This window comes from Oncorhynchus keta, chromosome 17 (genome assembly GCF_023373465.1).
Source record: "Oncorhynchus keta strain PuntledgeMale-10-30-2019 chromosome 17, Oket_V2, whole genome shotgun sequence".
Classification (NCBI taxonomy): domain Eukaryota; kingdom Metazoa; phylum Chordata; class Actinopteri; order Salmoniformes; family Salmonidae; genus Oncorhynchus; species Oncorhynchus keta.
The window spans coordinates 28,544,820-28,571,134 of record NC_068437.1 but is presented as its reverse complement, the minus strand read 5'-3'; the positions used below and the strand labels follow the sequence as shown (position 1 = coordinate 28,571,134).

The following is a 26,315-nucleotide window of genomic DNA, read 5'->3' as shown; positions in this document are numbered from 1 at the left end:
TTATAGTAACTCCCATCTCTCTATATATAGACTACATTATACTGTTACAGTAACTCCCATCTCTCTATATATAGACTACAGTATACTGTTACAGTAGCTCCCATCTCTCTATATATAGACTACATTATACTGTTACAGTAGCTCCCATCTCTCTATATATAGACTACATTATACTGTTACAGTAGCTCCCATCTCTCTATATATAGACTACATTATACTGTTAGTGCTCCCATCTCTCTGTATATAGACTACATTATACTGTTACAGTTGCTCCCATCTCTCTATATATAGACTACATTATACTGTTATAGTAACGCCCATCTCTCTGTATATAGACTACATTATACTGTTACAGTAGCTCCCATCTCTATATATAGACTACATTATACTGTTACAGTAGCTCCCATCTCTCTATATATAGACTACATTATACTGTTATAGTAACTCCCATCTCTCTATATATAGACTACATTATACTGTTACAGTAACTCCCATCTCTCTATATATAGACTACAGTATACTGTTACAGTAACTTCCATCTCTCTATATATAGACTACATTATACTGTTATAGTAACTCCCATCTCTCTATATATAGACTACATTATACTGTTACAGTAACTTTCATCTCTATATATAGACTACATTATACTGTTACAGTAGCTCCCATCTCTCTATGTATAGACTACATTATACTGTTACAGTTGCTCCCATCTCTCTATATATAGACTACATTATACTGTTAGTGCTCCCATATCTCTATATATAGACTACATTATACTGTTACAGTAACTCCCATCTCTATATATAGACTACATTATACTGTTACAGTAACTCCCATCTCTCTATATATAGACTACATTATACTGTTACAGTAACTTCCATCTCTCTATATATAGACTACATTATACTGTTACAGTAACTTCCATCTCTCTATATATAGACTACATTATACTGTTAGTGCTCCCATCTCTCTATATATAGACTACATTATACTGTTATAGTAACTCCCATCTCTCTATATATAGACTACATTATACTGTTACAGTAACTCCCATCTCTCTATATATAGACTACAGTATACTGTTACAGTAACTTCCATCTCTCTATATATAGACTACATTATACTGTTATAGTAACTCCCATCTCTCTATATATAGACTACATTATACTGTTATAGTAACTCCCATCTCTCTATATATAGACTACATTATACTGTTACAGTAACTCCCATCTCTCTATATATAGACTACATTATACTGTTACAGTAACTTCCATCTCTCTATATATAGACTACATTATACTGTTAGTGCTCCCATCTCTATATATAGACTACATTATACTGTTACAGTAACTCCCATCTCTCTATATATAGACGACATTATACTGTTACAGTAGCTCCCATCTCTCTATATATAGACTACATTATACTGTTATAGTAACTCCCATCTCTCTATATATAGACTACATTATACTGTTACAGTAACTCCCATCTCTCTATATATAGACTACATTATACTGTTACAGTAGCTCCCATCTCTCTATATATAGACTACATTATACTGTTATAGTAACTCCCATCTCTCTATATATAGACTACATTATACTGTTACAGTAACTTCCATCTCTCTATATATAGACTACATTATACTGTTATAGTAGCTCCCATCTCTCTATATATAGACTACATTATACTGTTACAGTAGTTCCCATCTCTCTATATATAGACTACATTATACTGTTATAGTAGCTCCCATCTCTCTATATATAGACTACATTATACTGTTACAGTAGCTCCCATCTCTCTATATATAGACTACATTATACTGTTATAGTAGCTCCCATCTCTCTATATATAGACTACATTATACTGTTACAGTAGCTCCCATCTCTCTATATATAGACTACATTATACTGTTACAGTAACTCCCATCTCTCTATATATAGACTACATTATACTGTTACAGTAACTCCCATCTCTCTATATATAGACTACATTATACTGTTATAGTAACTCCCATCTCTCTATATATAGACTACATTATACTGTTAGTGCTCCCATCTCTCTATATATAGACTACATTATACTGTTACAGTAACTTCCATCTCTCTATATATAGACTACATTATACTGTTAGTGCTCCCATCTCTCTGTATATAGACTACATTATACTGTTACAGTAACTTCCATCTCTCTATATATAGACTACATTATACTGTTACATTAACTTCCATCTCTCTATATATAGACTACATTATACTGTTACAGTAACTCCCATCTCTCTATATATAGACTACATTATACTGTTACAGTAACTCCCATCTCTCTGTATATAGACTACATTATACTGTTACAGTAACTCCCATCTCTCTATATATAGACTACATTATACTGTTACAGTAACTCCCATCTCTCTATATATAGACTACATTATACTGTTACAGTAGCTCCCATCTCTCTATATATAGACTACATTATACTGTTACAGTTGCTCCCATCTCTCTGTATATAGACTACATTATACTCTTACAGTAACTCCCATCTCTCTATATATAGACTACATTATACTGTTACAGTAGCTCCCATCTCTCTATATATAGACTACATTATACTGTTACAGTAGCTCCCATCTCTCTATATATAGACTACATTATACTGTTACAGTAGCTCCCATCTCTCTATATATAGACTACATTATACTGTTACAGTAGCTCCCATCTCTCTATATATAGACTACATTATACTGTTAGTGCTCCCATCTCTCTGTATATAGACTACATTATACTGTTACAGTTGCTCCCATCTCTCTATATATAGACTACATTATACTGTTATAGTAACGCCCATCTCTCTGTATATAGACTACATTATACTGTTACAGTAGCTCCCATCTCTCTATATATAGACTACATTATACTGTTACAGTAACTCCCATCTCTCAATATATAGACTACATTATACTGTTATAGTAGCTCCCATCTCTCTATATATAGACTACATTATACTGTTACAGTAGCTCCCATCTCTCTATATATAGACTACATTATACTGTTATAGTAGCTCCCATCTCTCTATATATAGACTACATTATACTGTTACAGTAGTTCCCATCTCTCTATATATAGACTACATTATACTGTTATAGTAGCTCCCAAATCTCTGTATATAGACTACATTATACTGTTATAGTAGCTCCCATCTCTCTATATATAGACTACATTATACTGTTACAGCTGCTCCCATCTCTCTATATATAGACTACATTATACTGTTACAGTTGCTCCCATCTCTCTATATATAGACTACATTATACTGTCAGTGCTCCCATCTCTCTATATATAGACTACATTATACTGTTACAGTAACTTTCATCTCTCTATATATAGACTACATTATACTGTTACAGTAGCTCCCATCTCTCTATATATAGACTACATTATACTGTTACAGTTGCTCCCATCTCTCTATATATAGACTACATTATACTGTTAGTGCTCCCATATCTCTATATATAGACTACATTATACTGTTACAGTAACTCCCATCTCTCTATATATAGACTACATTATACTGTTACAGTAACTCCCATCTCTCTATATATAGACTACATTATACTGTTACAGTAACTTCCATCTCTCTATATATAGACTACATTATACTGTTACAGTAACTTCCATCTCTCTATATATAGACTACATTATACTGTTAGTGCTCCCATCTCTCTATATATAGACTACATTATACTGTTATAGTAACTCCCATCTCTCTATATATAGACTACATTATACTGTTACAGTAACTCCCATCTCTCTATATATAGACTACAGTATACTGTTACAGTAACTTCCATCTCTCTATATATAGACTACATTATACTGTTATAGTAACTCCCATCTCTCTATATATAGACTACATTATACTGTTACAGTAACTTTCATCTCTCTATATATAGACTACATTATACTGTTACAGTAGCTCCCATCTCTCTATGTATAGACTACATTATACTGTTACAGTTGCTCCCATCTCTCTATATATAGACTACATTATACTGTTAGTGCTCCCATATCTCTATATATAGACTACATTATACTGTTACAGTAACTCCCATCTCTCTATATATAGACTACATTATACTGTTACAGTAACTCCCATCTCTCTATATATAGACTACATTATACTGTTACAGTAACTTCCATCTCTCTATATATAGACTACATTATACTGTTACAGTAACTTCCATCTCTCTATATATAGACTACATTATACTGTTAGTGCTCCCATCTCTCTATATATAGACTACATTATACTGTTATAGTAACTCCCATCTCTCTATATATAGACTACATTATACTGTTACAGTAACTCCCATCTCTCTATATATAGACTACAGTATACTGTTACAGTAACTTCCATCTCTCTATATATAGACTACATTATACTGTTATAGTAACTCCCATCTCTCTATATATAGACTACATTATACTGTTATAGTAACTCCCATCTCTCTATATATAGACTACATTATACTGTTACAGTAACTCCCATCTCTCTATATATAGACTACATTATACTGTTACAGTAACTTCCATCTCTCTATATATAGACTACATTATACTGTTAGTGCTCCCATCTCTCTATATATAGACTACATTATACTGTTACAGTAACTCCCATCTCTCTATATATAGACGACATTATACTGTTACAGTAGCTCCCATCTCTCTATATATAGACTACATTATACTGTTATAGTAACTCCCATCTCTCTATATATAGACTACATTATACTGTTACAGTAACTCCCATCTCTCTATATATAGACTACATTATACTGTTACAGTAGCTCCCATCTCTCTATATATAGACTACATTATACTGTTATAGTAACTCCCATCTCTCTATATATAGACTACATTATACTGTTACAGTAACTTCCATCTCTCTATATATAGACTACATTATACTGTTATAGTAGCTCCCATCTCTCTATATATAGACTACATTATACTGTTACAGTAGTTCCCATCTCTCTATATATAGACTACATTATACTGTTATAGTAGCTCCCATCTCTCTATATATAGACTACATTATACTGTTACAGTAGCTCCCATCTCTCTATATATAGACTACATTATACTGTTATAGTAGCTCCCATCTCTCTATATATAGACTACATTATACTGTTACAGTAGTTCCCATCTCTCTATATATAGACTACATTATACTGTTACAGTAACTCCCATCTCTCTGTATATAGACTACATTATACTGTTACAGTAACTCCCATCTCTCTATATATAGACTACATTATACTGTTACAGTAACTCCCATCTCTCTATATATAGACTACATTATACTGTTACAGTAGCTCCCATCTCTCTATATATAGACTACATTATACTGTTACAGTTGCTCCCATCTCTCTGTATATAGACTACATTATACTCTTACAGTAACTCCCATCTCTCTATATATAGACTACATTATACTGTTACAGTAGCTCCCATCTCTCTATATATAGACTACATTATACTGTTACAGTAACTCCCATCTCTCTATATATAGACTACATTATACTGTTACAGTAGCTCCCATCTCTCTATATATAGACTACATTATACTGTTACAGTAGCTCCCATCTCTCTATATATAGACTACATTATACTGTTAGTGCTCCCATCTCTCTGTATATAGACTACATTATACTGTTACAGTTGCTCCCATCTCTCTATATATAGACTACATTATACTGTTATAGTAACGCCCATCTCTCTGTATATAGACTACATTATACTGTTACAGTAGCTCCCATCTCTCTATATAAAGACTACATTATACTGTTACAGTAGCTCCCATCTCTCTATATATAGACTACATTATACTGTTATAGTAACTCCCATCTCTCTATATATAGACTACATTATACTGTTACAGTAACTCCCATCTCTCTATATATAGACTACAGTATACTGTTACAGTAACTTCCATCTCTCTATATATAGACTACATTATACTGTTATAGTAACTCCCATCTCTCTATATATAGACTACATTATACTGTTACAGTAACTTTCATCTCTCTATATATAGACTACATTATACTGTTACAGTAGCTCCCATCTCTCTATGTATAGACTACATTATACTGTTACAGTTGCTCCCATCTCTCTATATATAGACTACATTATACTGTTAGTGCTCCCATATCTCTATATATAGACTACATTATACTGTTACAGTAACTCCCATCTCTCTATATATAGACTACATTATACTGTTACAGTAACTCCCATCTCTCTATATATAGACTACATTATACTGTTACAGTAACTTCCATCTCTCTATATATAGACTACATTATACTGTTACAGTAACTTCCATCTCTCTATATATAGACTACATTATACTGTTAGTGCTCCCATCTCTCTATATATAGACTACATTATACTGTTATAGTAACTCCCATCTCTCTATATATAGACTACATTATACTGTTACAGTAACTCCCATCTCTCTATATATAGACTACAGTATACTGTTACAGTAACTTCCATCTCTCTATATATAGACTACATTATACTGTTATAGTAACTCCCATCTCTCTATATATAGACTACATTATACTGTTATAGTTACTCCCATCTCTCTATATATAGACTACATTATACTGTTACAGTAACTCCCATCTCTCTATATATAGACTACATTATACTGTTACAGTAACTTCCATCTCTCTATATATAGACTACATTATACTGTTAGTGCTCCCATCTCTCTATATATAGACTACATTATACTGTTACAGTAACTCCCATCTCTCTATATATAGACGACATTATACTGTTACAGTAGCTCCCATCTCTCTATATATAGACTACATTATACTGTTATAGTAACTCCCATCTCTCTATATATAGACTACATTATACTGTTACAGTAACTCCCATCTCTCTATATATAGACTACATTATACTGTTACAGTAGCTCCCATCTCTCTATATATAGACTACATTATACTGTTATAGTAACTCCCATCTCTATATATAGACTACATTATACTGTTACAGTAACTTCCATCTCTCTATATATAGACTACATTATACTGTTATAGTAGCTCCCATCTCTCTATATATAGACTACATTATACTGTTACAGTAGTTCCCATCTCTCTATATATAGACTACATTATACTGTTATAGTAGCTCCCATCTCTCTATATATAGACTACATTATACTGTTACAGTAGCTCCCATCTCTCTATATATAGACTACATTATACTGTTATAGTAGCTCCCATCTCTCTATATATAGACTACATTATACTGTTACAGTAGTTCCCATCTCTCTATATATAGACTACATTATACTGTTACAGTAGCTCCCATCTCTCTATATATAGACTACATTATACTGTTACAGTAACTCCCATCTCTCTATATATAGACTACATTATACTGTTACATTAACTTCCATCTCTCTATATATAGACTACATTATACTGTTACAGTAACTCCCATCTCTCTATATATAGACTACATTATACTGTTACAGTAGCTCCCATCTCTCTATATATAGACTACATTATACTGTTACAGTAGCTCCCATCTCTCTATATATAGACTACATTATACTGTTACAGTAGCTCCCATCTCTCTATATATAGACTACATTATACTGTTAGTGCTCCCATCTCTCTGTATATAGACTACATTATACTGTTACAGTTGCTCCCATCTCTCTATATATAGACTACATTATACTGTTATAGTAACGCCCATCTCTCTGTATATAGACTACATTATACTGTTACAGTAGCTCCCATCTCTCTATATATAGACTACATTATACTGTTACAGTAGCTCCCATCTCTCTATATATAGACTACATTATACTGTTATAGTAACTCCCATCTCTCTGTATATAGACTACATTATACTGTTACAGTAGCTCCCATCTCTCTATATATAGACTACATTATACTGTTACAGTTGCTCCCATCTCTCTATATATAGACTACATTATACTGTTACAGTAGCTCCCATCTCACTATATATAGACTACATTATACTGTTATAGTAGCTCCCATCTCTCTATATATAGACTACATTATACTGTTACAGTAACTCCCATCTCTCTATATATAGACTACATTATACTGTTACAGTAGCTCCCATCTCTCTATATATAGACTACATTATACTGTTACAGTAGCTCCCATCTCTCTATATATAGACTACATTATACTGTTACAGTAGCTCCCATCTCTCTATATATAGACTACATTATACTGTTAGTGCTACCATCTCTCTGTATATAGACTACATTATACTGTTACAGTTGCTCCCATCTCTCTATATATAGACTACATTATACTGTTATAGTAACGCCCATCTCTCTGTATATAGACTACATTATACTGTTACAGTAGCTCCCATCTCTCTATATATAGACTACATTATACTGTTACAGTAGCTCCCATCTCTCTATATATAGACTACATTATACTGTTACAGTTGCTCCCATCTCTCTATATATAGACTACATTATACTGTTACAGTAGCTCCCATCTCACTATATATAGACTACATTATACTGTTATAGTAGCTCCCATCTCTCTATATATAGACTACATTATACTGTTACAGTTGCTCCCATCTCTCTATATATAGACTACATTATACTGTTATAGTAGCTCCCATCTCACTATATATAGACTACATTATACTGTTACAGTAACTCCCATCTCTCTATATATAGACTACATTATACTGTTACAGTAGCTCCCATCTCTCTATATATAGACTACATTATAATGTTATAGTAGCTCCCATCTCTCTATATATAGACTACATTATACTGTTACAGTAACTCCCATCTCTCTATATATAGACTACATTATACTGTTACAGTAACTCCCATCTCTCTATATATAGACTACATTATACTGTTACAGTAACTCCCATCTCTCTATATATAGACTACATTATACTGTTATAGTAACTCCCATCTCTCTATATATAGACTACATTATACTGTTAGTGCTCCCATCTCTCTATATATAGACTACATTATACTGTTACAGTAACTTCCATCTCTCTATATATAGACTACATTATACTGTTAGTGCTCCCATCTCTCTGTATATAGACTACATTATACTGTTACAGTAACTTCCATCTCTCTATATATAGACTACATTATACTGTTACATTAACTTCCATCTCTCTATATATAGACTACATTATACTGTTACAGTAACTCCCATCTCTCTATATATAGACTACATTATACTGTTACAGTAACTCCCATCTCTCTGTATATAGACTACATTATACTGTTACAGTAACTCCCATCTCTCTATATATAGACTACATTATACTGTTACAGTAACTCCCATCTCTCTATATATAGACTACATTATACTGTTACAGTAGCTCCCATCTCTCTGTATATAGACTACATTATACTGTTACAGTTGCTCCCATCTCTCTGTATATAGACTACATTATACTCTTACAGTAACTCCCATCTCTCTATATATAGACTACATTATACTGTTACAGTAGCTCCCATCTCTCTATATATAGACTACATTATACTGTTACAGTAGCTCCCATCTCTCTATATATAGACTACATTATACTGTTACAGTAGCTCCCATCTCTCTATATATAGACTACATTATACTGTTACAGTAGCTCCCATCTCTCTATATATAGACTACATTATACTGTTAGTGCTCCCATCTCTCTGTATATAGACTACATTATACTGTTACAGTTGCTCCCATCTCTCTATATATAGACTACATTATACTGTTATAGTAACGCCCATCTCTCTGTATATAGACTACATTATACTGTTACAGTAGCTCCCATCTCTCTATATATAGACTACATTATACTGTTACAGTAGCTCCCATCTCTCTATATATAGACTACATTATACTGTTATAGTAACTCCCATCTCTCTGTATATAGACTACATTATACTGTTACAGTAGCTCCCATCTCTCTATATATAGACTACATTATACTGTTACAGTTGCTCCCATCTCTCTATATATAGACTACATTATACTGTTACAGTAGCTCCCATCTCACTATATATAGACTACATTATACTGTTATAGTAGCTCCCATCTCTCTATATATAGACTACATTATACTGTTACAGTTGCTCCCATCTCTCTATATATAGACTACATTATACTGTTATAGTAGCTCCCATCTCACTATATATAGACTACATTATACTGTTACAGTAACTCCCATCTCTCTATATATAGACTACATTATACTGTTACAGTAGCTCCCATCTCTCTATATATAGACTACATTATACTGTTACAGTAGCTCCCATCTCTCTATATATAGACTACATTATACTGTTATAGTAGCTCCCATCTCTCTATATATAGACTACATTATACTGTTATAGTAGCTCCCATCTCACTATATATAGACTACATTATACTGTTATAGTAACGCCCATCTCTCTGTATATAGACTACATTATACTGTTACAGTAGCTCCCATCTCTCTATATATAGACTACATTATACTGTTACAGTAGCTCCCATCTCTCTATATATAGACTACATTATACTGTTATAGTAACTCCCATCTCTCTGTATATAGACTACATTATACTGTTACAGTAGCTCCCATCTCTCTATATATAGACTACATTATACTGTTATAGTAACTCCCATCTCTCTGTATATAGACTACATTATACTGTTACAGTAGCTCCCATCTCTCTATATATAGACTACATTATACTGTTACAGTAACTCCCATCTCTCTGTATATAGACTACATTATACTGTTACAGTAGCTCCCATCTCTCTATATATAGACTACATTATACTGTTACAGTAGCTCCCATCTCTCTATATATAGACTACATTATACTGTTATAGTAACTCCCATCTCTCTATATATAGACTACATTATACTGTTACAGTAGCTCCCATCTCTCTATATATAGACTACATTATACTGTTATAGTAGCTCCCATCTCTCTATATATAGACTACATTATACTGTTATAGTAGCTCCCATCTCTCTATATATAGACTACATTATACTGTTACAGTAGCTCCCATCTCTCTATATATAGACTACATTATACTGTTATAGTAGCTCCCATCTCTCTATATATAGACTACATTATACTGTTACAGTAGCTCCCATCTCTCTATATATAGACTACATTATACTGTTATAGTAGCTCCCATCTCTCTATATATAGACTACATTATACTGTTACAGTAGCTCCCATCTCTCTATATATAGACTACATTATACTGTTATAGTAACTCCCATCTCTCTGTATATAGACTACATTATACTGTTACAGTAGCTCCCATCTCTCTATATATAGACTACATTATACTGTTATAGTAACTCCCATCTCTCTGTATATAGACTACATTATACTGTTACAGTAGCTCCCATCTCTCTATATATAGACTACATTATACTGTTATAGTAACTCCCATCTCTCTGTATATAGACTACATTATACTGTTACAGTAGCTCCCATCTCTCTATATATAGACTACATTATACTGTTATAGTAGCTCCCATCTCTCTGTATATAGACTACATTATACTGTTATAGTAACTCCCATCTCTCTGTATATAGACTACATTATACTGTTATAGTAACTCCCATCTCTCTGTATATAGACTACATTATACTGTTATAGTAACTCCCATCTCTCTGTATATAGACTACATTATACTGTTATAGTAACTCCCATCTCTCTGTATATAGACTACATTATACTGTTATAGTAACTCCCATCTCTCTGTATATAGACTACATTATACTGTTATAGTAACTCCCATCTCTCTGTATATAGACTACATTATACTGTTATAGTAACTCCCATCTCTCTGTATATAGACTACATTATACTGTTATAGTAACTCCCATCTCTCTGTATATAGACTACATTATACTGTTACAGTAGCTCCCATCTCTCTATATATAGACTACATTATACTGTTACAGTAACTCCCATCTCTCTGTATATAGACTACATTATACTGTTACAGTAGCTCCCATCTCTCTATATATAGACTACATTATACTGTTACAGTAGCTCCCATCTCTCTATATATAGACTACATTATACTGTTATAGTAACTCCCATCTCTCTATATATAGACTACATTATACTGTTACAGTAGCTCCCATCTCTCTATATATAGACTACATTATACTGTTATAGTAGCTCCCATCTCTCTATATATAGACTACATTATACTGTTATAGTAGCTCCCATCTCTCTATATATAGACTACATTATACTGTTACAGTAGCTCCCATCTCTCTATATATAGACTACATTATACTGTTACAGTAGCTCCCATCTCTCTATATATAGACTACATTATACTGTTACAGTAGCTCCCATCTCTCTATATATAGACTACATTATACTGTTATAGTAGCTCCCATCTCTCTATATATAGACTACATTATACTGTTATAGTAGCTCCCATCACTCTATTGATGGTTCCTGTGTTTCTCTGCCTGCACTCTGCTGATGATGCAGCTAGCCAGCCCGCCAGCCAGCCCGCCAGCCAGCCCGCCAGCCAGCCAGCCAGCCAGCCATTGTGTGAAATGCATCGTGTGCACATTTGCGATGTGTGGTGTGTTTGTGTAGATGATGTGTCTGTGTTTGTGCATCAGCGTTTGTGTGTGTGTTTGTGTGTGTGTTGGGTGGTTGCCAGGTATCAGATAGAGAAGGTTTTATTAACTGTGTGTTAGCCTCATGTCTGATGACTCCTAGTGGACACTCTGTTCACTGCAGTTCTGACACACATAGTAGCCTGGAACGAGATTGAATGAGCTTCTTTTCTTTTTTGTCTGTTTCCAAGACACATCAAATCTAAACTCATTCTGTCATTGTCTGTTGTACTGTGTTTTATGTTTCTGTCCACCACAGGTTTTAGAGAGTATTTCCTGCATGTTCAACTAAAGTCATGTGTTCTGTTGTCTGTGTGTTACAGGTTTTACATAGAGAGTATTTCCTACCTGAAGGACAATGCTACTATCGAACTCTTCTTCCTCAATGCTAAGTCCTGCATATACAAGGTAAGTTCATCAGGCCTGTGGTTCATGCTTAGATATAGCATGCCAATATATATATATATATATATATATATATGATTTTATTTTCCAATCATGTCATAATTCTACCAGCAGGGGGTATATGTGACCTGTTGGGTGGTCAGTGTGACAGTAAAACCACTCTCTGTCTCCTCTCTGTTCCATTCATCCTGTTAGAAACAGATTTAGCATTAGCTAAGCTTATGCTATCTCCAGCTCCGAAAGTGTTACCCAGCCTCTGCTAACAAAATGCATCCACCGATAGCGAAGCTTCTGATTCTTTTTAAAGAGTTGGAACTATGTTGAAAAACATGTTAAAGCAACAAAACTTTTAATAAAAGTTTTGAAAAATGTACAAACGGCAAATATCAGATTTGTTTTAGTAGCTACTATCTTGTGAATGATTTTTACATTATTAACAGCAATTATCTGAATTTGTCTTTTACTTTCTGACCATTGAATTGTGAAATGTGTGAAATGTTATTTCACACATTAGCTTTTCCTAATACATACCCAGCACTGACAGCTTAGCGTATGCTAACACATAACCAATACTTCACACCTAAGGCTAGGTGTTTATAAAGGGAGGCTGGAGAACTCTCCCTGTCCAACAGACTCAAGTGAAGTGAGGGTTATCTGTGAAGTCTACATTTCCACTCCAATAGACCAAAATAGCTTTATTTTTACTTGAGGCACACATGTATACAAGGACACAAAAATAAACACAACACAGACTATGTCAATGTTAATCATGATACCAGAATGTCGCTACACCTGCAATGACATCTGCTAAGCATGTGTATGTGACCAATAGCATTTGATTTGATTCATCTTGGATACGTTTAAGACATTATATTTGTGTTGTGGATATAGAGTCATTTTTAATACAATCTCCTGTCTTCATGTATGGAGTGTGTGTTCTACACTGGACCACACACACATACACACACACACTGCTAGGCCACAGCCCCATGGTGAGAGCCCATGCTGGGTGGTAATGTATTCAGTGTTGTGTTTCACTCTGCTGTCTGATCTCTTAACCAATTAACTGCCAGGGATCATATAGAGGACATTCCTTACATACCTGACCCCTTCAATCACTAGTCATCCACACACACACAAACACACACACACACACACACACGCACGCACGCACACACACACACACACAAACACGCACGCACGCACGCACGCACACACACACACACACACACACACACACACACACACACACACACACACACACACACACACACACTTCCTTCCCTCAATGTGTGTGTGTGTCAGTAGGGCCTGTCCCAGCATTGCTCATCTAACTAAACAGGATGGAGAGACAAAGAGAAAGAAAGAGAGAGAGAGAATTAAAGAGAAAGAAAGAGAGAGAATTAAAGAGAAAGAAAGAGAGAGAGAATTAAAGAGAAAGAAAGAGAGAGAGAATTAAAGAGAAAGAAAGAGAGAGAATTAAAGAGAAAGAAAGAGAGAGAGAATTAAAGAGAAAGAAAGAGAGAGAGAATTAAAGAGAAAGAAAGAGAGAGAATTAAAGAGAAAGAAAGAGAGAGAATTAAAGAGAAAGAAAGAGAGAGAGAATTAAAGAGAAAGAAAGAGAGAGAGAATTAAAGAGAAAGAAAGAGAGACCGTTAAGAAAATTGTTCTGCAAGTCACCAATGCATTTCCTCATTCTATTCTGCCCCCATAAGTCCCATCACACTGTAATGTCTGAGCTGAAGCAGAGCAGACAACCCCCAATGAAGAAAGGACAATAAATCACTGTAATGTCTGAGCTGAAGCAGAGCAGACAACCCCCAATGAAGAAAGGACAAGAAATCACTGTAATGTCTGAGCTGAAGCAGAGCAGACAACCCCCAATGAAGAAAGGACAAGAAATCACTGTAATGTCTGAGCTGAAGCAGAGCAGACAACCCCCAATGAAGAAAGGACAAGAAATCACTGTAATGTCTGAGCTGAAGCAGAGCAGACAACCCCCAATGAAGAAAGGACAATAAATCACTGTAATGTCTGAGCTGAAGCAGAGCAGACAACCCCCAATGAAGAAAGGACAAGAAATCACTGTAATGTCTGAGCTGAAGCAGAGCAGACAACCCCCAATGAAGAAAGGACAAGAAATCACTGTAATGTCTGAGCTGAAGCAGAGCAGACAACCCCCAATGAAGAAAGGACAAGAAATCACTGTAATGTCTGAGCTGAAGCAGAGCAGACAACCCCAATGAAGAAAGGACAAGAAATCACTGTAATGTCTGAGCTGAAGCAGAGCAGACAACCCCCAATGAAGAAAGGACAAGAAATCACTGTAATGTCTGAGCTGAAGCAGAGCAGACAACCCCAATGAAGAAAGGACAAGAAATCACTGTAATGTCTGAGCTGAAGCAGAGCAGACAACCCCCAATGAAGAAAGGACAAGAAATCACTGTAATGTCTGAGCTGAAGCAGAGCAGACAACCCCCAATGAAGAAAGGACAAGAAATCACTGTAATGTCTGAGCTGAAGCAGAGCAGACAACCCCCAATGAAGAAAGGACAATAAATCACTGTAATGTCTGAGCTGAAGCAGAGCAGACAACCCCCAATGAAGAAAGGACAAGAAATCACTGTAATGTCTGAGCTGAAGCAGAGCAGACAACCCCCAATGAAGAAAGGACAAGAAATCACTGTAATGTCTGAGCTGAAGCAGAGCAGACAACCCCCAATGAAGAAAGGACAAGAAATCACTGTAATGTCTGAGCTGAAGCAGAGCAGACAACCCCCAATGAAGAAAGGACAATAAATCACTGTAATGTCTGAGCTGAAGCAGAGCAGACAACCCCCAATGAAGAAAGGACAATAAATCACTGTAATGTCTGAGCTGAAGCAGAGCAGACAACCCCCAATGAAGAAAGGACAAGAAATCACTGTAATGTCTGAGCTGAAGCAGAGCAGACAACCCCCAATGAAGAAAGGACAAGAAATCACTGTAATGTCTGAGCTGAAGCAGAGCAGACAACCCCAATGAAGAAAGGACAAGAAATCACTGTAATGTCTGAGCTGAAGCAGAGCAGACAACCCCCAATGAAGAAAGGACAAGAAATCACTGTAATGTCTGAGCTGAAGCAGAGCAGACAACCCCAATGAAGAAAGGACAATAAATCACTGTAATGTCTGAGCTGAAGCAGAGCAGACAACCCCCAATGAAGAAAGGACAAGAAATCACTGTAATGTCTGAGCTGAAGCAGAGCAGACAACCCCCAATGAAGAAAGGACAAGAAATCACTGTAATGTCTGAGCTGAAGCAGAGCAGACAACCCCCAATGAAGAAAGGACAAGAAATCACTGTAATGTCTGAGCTGAAGCAGAGCAGACAACCCCCAATGAAGAAAGGACAATAAATTGGGGAGGGGGAGGAAGGGAGTGAGGGAAGTTTAGATGAAACAATGAAAACAGCAATGGAGAAAAGAGTACTGGGGACATTGTGATAGAAATGTTTTTATCCTATATGAATATGTATTTCAGTGTTGTATTACAGTTTTTAACAATCACTTTGGCACTAATTTCAGAACCTTGTGATCATTTTTCACAACTCTAGACACAAAACTCAAATCGGTCATCACTTGTAACACAGGCTGTCCAATGTTCAAAACATTGCATTGTGCCTTCTTATCTTTAAAGAAACCTTGCACTTGCAGAATCCTGTTGTGGATTTAGACATAGGTTCTCATCCACATCACAATGGATGTTTTCATTAGCCAAACATCTTGGGAAGAATCTTCGGGCGAATCCATGCCTGACACTGGTCTGCCGTGATGTCATTGCATGCGTCATCCATGGCCTGTGGAGAAGGGCGCCTATCATATACCTCCCACCTCCTTGTGGAGAAAAATTCCTCAATCGTGTTAAGGAAAGGAGAGTGGGGGTAAATACAGGGTGGTAAATTGTGGATGGGCCTGAAACCATGCTTGCACCATTTGGTGGAACCTGACATTATCCCACACAATGACATAGGTCATGCCATCAGTATAATATAATAATATATATGCCATTTAGCAGACGCTTTTATCCAAAGCGACTTACAGTCATGTGTGCATACATTCTACGTATGGGTGGTCCCGGGAATCGAACCCACTACCCTGGCGTTACAAGCGCCATGCTCTACCAACTGAGCTACAGAAGGACCAGCTCTACAGACCTCATTTAGCTCATCAAGGAAGGTTACATTCGAACAGCGAATCATGTGGCTGCCTGCAACTCAATATATATAGTATATATAGTAGAGAGATTTAGATGTTGTTCGACCAAACATGAGAATGGGCAAGATGAGTAATCTAAGCAACTTTGACCGTGGTATGATTGATGATGCCACACATGGTGATTCCAGCATCTCAGAAACAGCTGCCCTCCTGGGATTTTTATGCACTACAGTCTCTAGAGTTTACAGAGAATGGTGCGATAAACAAAACACATTCAGTGAGCGACATTTCTGTGGGCAAAACCACCTTGTTAATGAGAGAGGTCAGAGGAGAATGTCCAGACTCATTCAAGACAACAGAAAGGCCACAAACGCTCAAAGAACAGCTGTTTAAAACAGTGGTATGCAGAAGGGCATCTCTTAACGTACAACACCGTGAATAATTCAGGCTGTTGTGGAGGCAAAAGGGGGTCCTACATACTAGATAGGTGTACCTAATAAAGTGGCCGGTGAGTGTACAGTAATGTCAAATCTGAAAAAATGATCTGGAAAAGTGGTACATGGGACCATAGAAACAATGTCTGATAAAGAATGATGATGAAATATTGCAGCCATAGATAATGTTGTCAGTCCAATTGGTTCATATTCCACAGTAATTGAAACTTTCATGATCTAAACATGGAATATTGTTTGTCAGTTTCCGTAAAACTATGCATTAAGAGTAACGCAACAGTTACTTATCATTTTGAGCAGTTGTATCAATTGATAGTTAGATCATTGTAATGAAATTAATAGATAGTCATTTCAGATGTAATGTGTGAATTGCATTTTGAAATGGTAATACTTTGATATTAAGTTGTGTCATTTTGAACAAGTGATTTTAATTCAATGAACAAATGATCTTAGCTTTATGTGTATTGTATCCAAGAAATTGGAAAAAGTGTACTTTTTTTTTTCTCCGAAATTAGTGCCAAAGTGATTGTAAAAAACTGTAGTAGTGTAGGTACATCATAACATCGTGGTCATAGTGTTAATCTGATGAAAATGTGCCCCTCACAGCTCCCCACATAGGGAATGTAATGGATACATTGGATTGGGTATATTAGCTGTGCAAGTCACAGAATAACCGTTATCAAATGCTGTCCTCTCGCTCGCTCTCTTTCTCTCTCTCTGTCTCTCTCTCTGTCTCTCTCTGTCTCTCTCTGTCTCTTTCCCTCTTTCTCTCTGTCTCTCTCTCCCTCTCTCTCTCTCTCTGTCTTTCTCTCCCTATTTCTGTCTCTCGCTCTCTCTCTCTTCTCTCTCTCTCTCTCTCTCTCTCTCTCTCTCTCTCTCTCTCTCTCTCTCTCTCTCTCTCTCTCTCTATCTTTCTCTCTCTCTCTCTGTCTTTCTCTCCCTATTTCTGTCTCTCTCTCTCTCTCTCTCTCTCTCTCTCTCTCTCTCTCTCTCTCTCTCTCTCTCTCTCTCTCTCTCTCTCTCTCTCTCTCTCTCTCTGTCTCTCTCTCTCTCTCACTCTCTCTCTCTCTCTCTCGCTTTCCCTCTTTCTCTGTCTCTCTCTGTCTCTCTCTCTCTCTCGCTGTTTCTCTCTCTGTGTCTCTCTCTCGGGGTCTCTCTCTCTGTCTTTGTCTCTCTCCCTCTCTCTCTCTCTCTCTCTCTCTCTCTCTCTCTCTCTCTCTCTCTCTCTCTCTCACTCTCTCTGTCTCTCTCCCTCTTTCTCTCTCTGTCTTTCTCTCTCTGTGTCTCTCTCTCTCTCTGTTTCTCTCTCTCTCTCTCTTTTTCCAAGGAGCTCATTGAGGTGGACAGTGAGGTGGTTTTTGAGCTGGCCTCCTATATCCTACAGGTAAGTCAAAGTCCTTAATCTGCTTCCTGACACACACCACATTACTTACTTTCCAATCTGCTGAAATAGTGAGCTGTCTTTCCTCTAATTCTGCTATATTTTAGAAGGATTATTTCTCTAGCTTGGTCCCAGATCTACTCTGACTCTCCCCATTGGTTCATCATCTTTATCATGACATGAACATGGCAGAGGAGTTGGCCAAATAAACGTACATTTGAAGAATCAGACATGGATTATTTTTGGAATGGTCTCCCATGCCTAGTTCCAGGGAGTGAGTATGTATATTGGGCAGATAGTGTGTAGGGTTCCCCCTCAGTCTAGGTCAGCCCATTACCACAGGTCCAGCTAACACAAAGACTATGGAGTGTGTGTGTGTGTGTGTGTGTGTGTGTGTGTGTGTGTGTGTGTGTGTGTGTGTGTGTGTGTGTGTGTGTGTGTGTGTGTGTGTGTGTGTGTGTGTGTGTGTGTGTGTGTGTATGTGTATGCAGGTGCAGAGGTGTCAGGTATCTCTTGGTCTTTAGAGGTTTTGCTCCAGATGGAAGGATAACGTTTCTCTCTGATTTCACCGCAGGAGACTTGACCCTACTCTCACCTGCCTGCACACATATGCCTGTGCGCACACACACCACACACACACACACACACACACACACACACACACACACACACACACACACTCCTCACACACACACACAGACACACACACAGATTAGACACACACACACACACACACACACACACACACACACACACACACACACACACACACACACACACACACAACTTAACCCACAAAAGCAATTTTTTGCCCCTCCATAATACTGCATAAATCTAACCACTCTCTTTCTCTTTTCTATCCAGGAGGCTAAAGGTGACTTCACCAGGTAAGAACAGTTATTATGTATTTATACTACAGTAAGCTGTATATGTAGAATATACTCTATAATAACTCATATCCAGCAGCCTCAGACCTATTGTCCCTGTCTCAGTGGGGAGTAGAGAGCTGGTGGCCCACATGTTTGTTTGATTTTTGGGAGAGGGGAGGGTGGGATAAGTGTGTGTGTGTGTGTGTGTGTGTGTGTGTGTGTGTGTGTGTGTGTGTGTGTGTGTGTGTGTGTGTGTGTGTGTGTGTGTGTGTGTGTGTGTGTGTGTGTGTGTGTGTGTGTGACAGGAGAACAATAGCACCCATGTAGGGGGTCTGTCCTTGGCCCTCTGAGCCCCTCAGAGCTGTGAAACAAATTAGCTGAAATGCCCCTCTCTCTCCTCTCACAGGACCTGCCTTTGTCTGCCTGTCCTCCATCGCTCTATCCCTCTCAATCTCTTTTCTCATCCCCAGTCTCCCGATTCACTCACTCCATCCAGACAGAAGAGTCTGACTTTAGAGAGGGTCATTGGAGCATATTTCTTTGTGTGTGTGAGTGAGTGAGTGAGTGAGTGAGTGAGTGAGTGAGTGAGTGAGTGAGTGAGTGAGTGAGTGAGTGAGTGACAGGGCTCCACAGTGCATGACCCCTAACCAATTAAGAACAGAGCAGTGAATCAGGGTGAGACGAAGGCCAGGGTAGTTAAGACCTCAGCTTCCCAGCTCACATGATGAGGCTTCTGCCCCCTAAAACAACTTATCCTCTATTGATTTGCAGTTTTATGGTGTAGAGAGGTGCTAGCTTACATTTAGGCAGGCTTGAAATGTTGTTTACAAAATGCCATGTGGTGCAGTATGTTTTCTGCTTCATTGTGTAACCCGCTATTGTGTAAATGGTTGTTTGCGATGCTGGTAATCATGCTACTATGTTCCTTAGAATAAAGATGCATTGGATGTCTTCATGGTTAAAGGAACACATGAGCTGTGTTTGAATACTAACCACACTAACCATACTATTTGTGACATAAATTGAGTATGTACTTATTGGTCATAGTATGGATGTACTTTGCTTATTGGTCATAGTATGGATGTACTTTGCTTATTGGTCATAGTATGGATGTACTTTGCTTATTGGTCATAGTATGGATATACTTTGCTTATTGGTCATAGTATGGATATACTTTGCTTATTGGTCATAGTATGGATGTACTTTGCTTATTGGTCATAGTATGGATGTAATTTGCTTATTGGTCATAGTATGGATATACTTTGCTTATTGGTCATAGTATGGATGTACTTTGCTTATTTGTCATAGTATGGATGTAGTTTGCTTAATGGTCATAGTATGGATGTAGTTTGTATGCTTATTGGTTATAGTATGGATGTAGTTTGCTTATTGGTCATAGTATGGATGTACTTTGCTTATTGGTCATAGTATGGATGTAGTTTGTATGCTTATTGGTCATAGGATGGATGTAGTTTGTATGCATATTGGTCATAGGATGGATGTAGTTTGTATGCGTATTGGTCATAGTATGGATGTAGTTTGTATGCTTATTGGTCATAGTATGGATGTAGTTTGTATGCTTATTGGTCATAGGATGGATGTAGTTTGTATGTGTATTGGTCATAGTATGGATGTAGTTTGTATGCTTATTGGTCATAGTATGGATGTACTTTGCTTATTGGTCATAGTATGGATGTAGTTTGCTTATTGGTCATAGTATGGATGTAGTTTGTATGCTTATTGGTCATAGTATGGATGTACTTTGCTTATTGGTCATAGTATGGATGTAGTTTGTATGCTTATTGGTCATAGTATGGATGTAGTTTGCTTATTGGTCATAGTATGGATGTAGTCTGTATGCTTATTGGTCATAGTATGGATGTAGTCTGTATGCTTATTGGTCATAGTATGGATGTAGTTTGTATGCTTATTGGTCATAGTATGGATGTAGTCTGTATGCTTATTGGTCATAGTATGGATGTAGTTTGTATGCTTATTGGTCATAGTATGGATGTAGTTTGCTTATTGGTCATAGTATGGATGTACTTTGTATGCTTATTGGTCATAGTATGGATGTAGTTTGTATGCTTATTGGTCATAGTATGGATGAAGTTTGTATGCTTATTGGTCATAGTATGGATGTAGTTTGCTTATTGGTCATAGTATGGATGTAGTTTGTATGCTTATTGGTCATAGTATGGATGTAGTCTGTATGCTTATTGGTCATAGTATGGATGTAGTTTGCTTATTGGTCATAGTATGGATGTAGTTTGTATGCTTATTGGTCATAGTATGGATGTAGTTAGTTTGCTTATTGGTCATAGTATGGATGTAGTTTGCTTATTGGTCATAGTATGGATGAAGTTTGTATGCTTATTGATCATAGTATGGATGTAGTTAGTTTGCTTATTGGTCATAGTATGGATGTAGTTGGTATGCTTATTGGTCATAGTATGGATGTAGTTTGCTTATTGGTCATAGTATGGATGTAGTCAGTATGCTTATTGGTCATAGTATGGATGTAGTTTGTATGCTTATTGGTCATAGTATGGATGTAGTTAGTATGCTTATTGGTCATAGTATGGATGTAGTCTGTATGCTTATTGGTCATAGTATGGATGTAGTTTGTATGCTTATTGGTCATAGTATGGATGTAGTTTGCTTATTGGTCATAGTATGGATGTAGTTAGTATGCTTATTGGTCATAGTATGGATGTAGTCTGTATGCTTATTGGTCATAGTATGGATGTAGTTTGTATGCTTATTGGTCATAGTATGGATGTAGTCTGTATGCTTATTGGTCATAGTATGGATGTAGTTTGTATGCTTATTGGTCATAGTATGGATGTAGTTTGCTTATTGGTCATAGTATGGATGTAGTTAGTATGCTTATTGGTCATAGTATGGATGTAGTCTGTATGCTTATTGGTCATAGTATGGATGTAGTTTGTATGCTTATTGGTCATAGTATGGATGTAGTTTGTATGCTTATTGGTCATAGTATGGATGTAGTTTGCTTATTGGTCATAGTATGGATGTAGTTAGTATGCTTATTGGTCATAGTATGGATGTAGTCTGTATGCTTATTGGTCATAGTATGGATGTAGTTTGCTTATTGGTCATAGTATGGATGTAGTTTGTATGCTTATTGGTCATAGTATGGATGTAGTTTGTATGCTTATTGGTCATAGTATGGATGTAGTTTGGTTATTGGTCATAGTATGGATGTAGTTAGTATGCTTATTGGTCATAGTATGGACGTAGTCTGTATGCTTATTGGTCATAGTATGGATGTAGTTTGTATGCTTATTGGTCATAGTATGGATGTAGTTTGTATGCTTATTGGTCATAGTATGGATGTAGTCTGTATGCTTATTGGTCATAGTATGGATGTAGTTTGTATGCTTATTGGTCATAGTATGGATGTAGTTTGCTTATTGGTCATAGTGTGGATGTAGTTAGTATGCTTATTGGTCATAGTATGGATGTAGTCTGTATGCTTATTGGTCATAGTATGGATGTAGTTTGTATGCTTATTGGTCATAGTATGGATGTAGTTTGCTTATTGGTCATAGTATGGATGTAGTTAGTATGCTTATTGGTCATAGTATGGATGTAGTCTGTATGCTTATTGGTCATAGTATGGATGTAGTTTGTATGCTTATTGGTCATAGTATGGATGTAGTTTGCTTATTGGTAATAGTATGGATGTAGTTAGTATGCTTATTGGTCATAGTGTGGATGTAGTTAGTATGCTTATTGGTCATAGTGTGGATGTAGTTAGTATGCTTATTGGTCATAGTATGGATGTAGTCTGTATGCTTATTGGTCATAGTATGCATGTAGTTTGTATGCTTATTGGTCATAGTATGGATGTAGTTTGTATGCTTATTGGTCATAGTATGGATGTAGTCTGTATGCTTATTGGTCATAGTATGGATGTAGTTTGTATGCTTATTGGTCATAGTATGGATGTAGTTTGCTTATTGGTGATAGTATGGATGTAGTTTGTATGCTTATTGGTCATAGTATGGATGTAGTTTGTATGCTTATTGGTCATAGTATGGATGTAGTCTGTATGCTTATTGGTCATAGTATGGATGTAGTTTGTATGCTTATTGGTCATAGTAGGGATGTAGTTTGCTTATTGGTGATAGTATGGATGTAGTTAGTATGCTTATTGGTGATAGTATGGATGTAGTTAGTATGCTTATTGGTCATAGTATGGATGTAGTCTGTATGCTTATTGGTCATAGTATGGATGTAGTTTGTATGCTTATTGGTCATAGTATGGATGTAGTTTGTATGCTTATTGGTCATAGTATGGATGTAGTTTGTATGCTTATTGGTCATAGTATGGATGTAGTTTGTATGCTTATTGGTCATAGTATGGATGTAGTTATTCAGCCAAAAGTTCCTGAATGTCGTACTAAATTTGCCAAAATACAAAGTATACAAGCAGTGGACACTTTTTCTGTGCTTTTAGGGCCCATAATACAATTCTTCAGAAAATGGGTGTGGCTTCACAACGTTTTCTGTTTGAAAATGGCAGAATTTCATTCCTTTAACTAATTATGACAAATGTTAAGAAAACGTTGTGCAATGTAATAAAGTAATAACTTTTCAAATAATTTATGCTTCATGTTATGTTGGCTGACAATTTGTTAGCTATGCTATTTTTACGAACCACACCATATCATTACAGCAGTATGTACTGGTAATTTAACTAGCTACCTAATGTTAGTTGGCTACTAATACATTGAACTTGCCAGTATATTAACTATATGTCATTCTTAGCTTCACGAAGTGGTATAGTCGTTGTGCATTCTTAAGGGTCATTGTTAATTCTCTCCGGCTATCTACTCCGATTCCAGAGCTCTCTCGTCTGAGTGTGCCAGAGCTCTCTCGTCTGAGTGTGCCAGAGCTCTCTCGTCTGAGTGTGCCAGAGCTCTCTCGTCTGAGTGTGCCAGAGCTCTCTCGTCTGAGTGTGCCAGAGCTCTCTCGTCTGAGTGTGCCAGAGCGCAGAATAGCTGATGATTTACGAACGCTCAACCCAGTTGAATATGGCCTGTGTCAGTAAATGTTGGCAAAATGCATAATTCAATTGTTGCCAGCAGCACAGTTACAGTCACCAACACTGTGGATAACATGAAAACAACCTTACCGGCTCTTGCAAGGGCGAGTAAAATGGTCAGAGTGAGGTGTTCTCTCATTTGTGTCTGGAAGTAGCTAGCAGCATCGACTTCTGGTAGACAGGCGAAGCGTTAGCATGCTCAAATGAAAGGATACCGTTCGTTTACAGTATACTAAAATGAACTAATAGTATATACTCATTAAGTATGTAGAATACAGTATGTTAGTATGGGTATTCGAACACAGCTATTGTTGTATAACTTAGAGCAGTACAGGATAAGGATTCTTTGTCAGTGTGTGAGCGTGGAGGGATGACTAGTCAGTTGTACAACTGAACGCATCTTCTGCATTTAGTGGGTTAATTGCCTTGCTCAGGGACAAAACTACAGATTGTTGCCTTGTCAGCTCAGGGATTTGATCCAGCAACCTTTCAGTTACTGGCCCAACGCTCTAACCACTAGGCCAGTGGCTAAGCCAGTGTAAATAAGAGAGTCAAACAGCATTCACCTTTGATCCCATTTCCTCCTCCTCACAGGGAACATAAATAAACATGGCATCCCACAGCTCTGGAATGTGTAACATATTACGCTATATATTACACTAACATTGAAAGCGTTTATGTTACTGGTTGCCCGTCCGTTCCTGGTGAAGGCTGCTGGGGCTGTGGCATCCAGATCAGGTGGTAGAGGTTGGGATTGAGGACCATTGCTCTCGCCCACATGAAAAAATACTATAGTATTATGGTTAAATACCATAGTATTCAATGTAGTGTTTTTGCGGACTTTAGTATAATGTAGTATGTGCTATAGTACTAATAGTATACTACTAAATTCTATAGTAAGTACTACACATGTGTTGTATAGCATTCTACAGTATACTATAGTTTACTACAGAATGATATAGTAAGTACTGTAGTATTCTATAGTAAACTGTAGTAGTTTTTCATGTGGGAGATCAGGTATTGTCTTGGTTATTATATTTCCAGTGTTGGCTTTCCTTTTTCCAGGCCTTTCCCTCCGTCTCAGGGGGCTGGGAGGTTTAGTGGATTACAGAGGGGTTTAAGACTGAGAGTCTGAAGTCTGGGGTCTCGCTATCTCTTCCCCTCTCTCTCTCTGCTCCACCTCTCGTTCTCTCTCAATTCAATTTCAATTTCAGGGCTTTATTGGCAT

General features: G+C 36.7%; 1 protein-coding gene across 17 annotated transcripts in view; it reads left to right on the top strand.

Moving 5' to 3' along the window:
• Window positions 1-26,315, top strand: part of LOC118396254 (FERM domain-containing protein 4A-like) — a 232,967-nt gene that overhangs the window by 171,459 nt on the left and 35,193 nt on the right. For 16 of the 17 annotated variants that reach the window (XM_052465817.1, XM_052465818.1, XM_052465816.1 and 13 more), the window contains exons 5-7: window positions 13,035-13,119; window positions 19,091-19,147; window positions 20,009-20,031. In XM_052465817.1, coding sequence (XP_052321777.1) covers window positions 13,035-13,119; window positions 19,091-19,147; window positions 20,009-20,031 — 165 coding nt within the window. The remainder of the gene's footprint in view (window positions 1-13,034; window positions 13,120-19,090; window positions 19,148-20,008; window positions 20,032-26,315) is intronic. The other variant, XM_052465808.1, reaches the window with a different exon arrangement.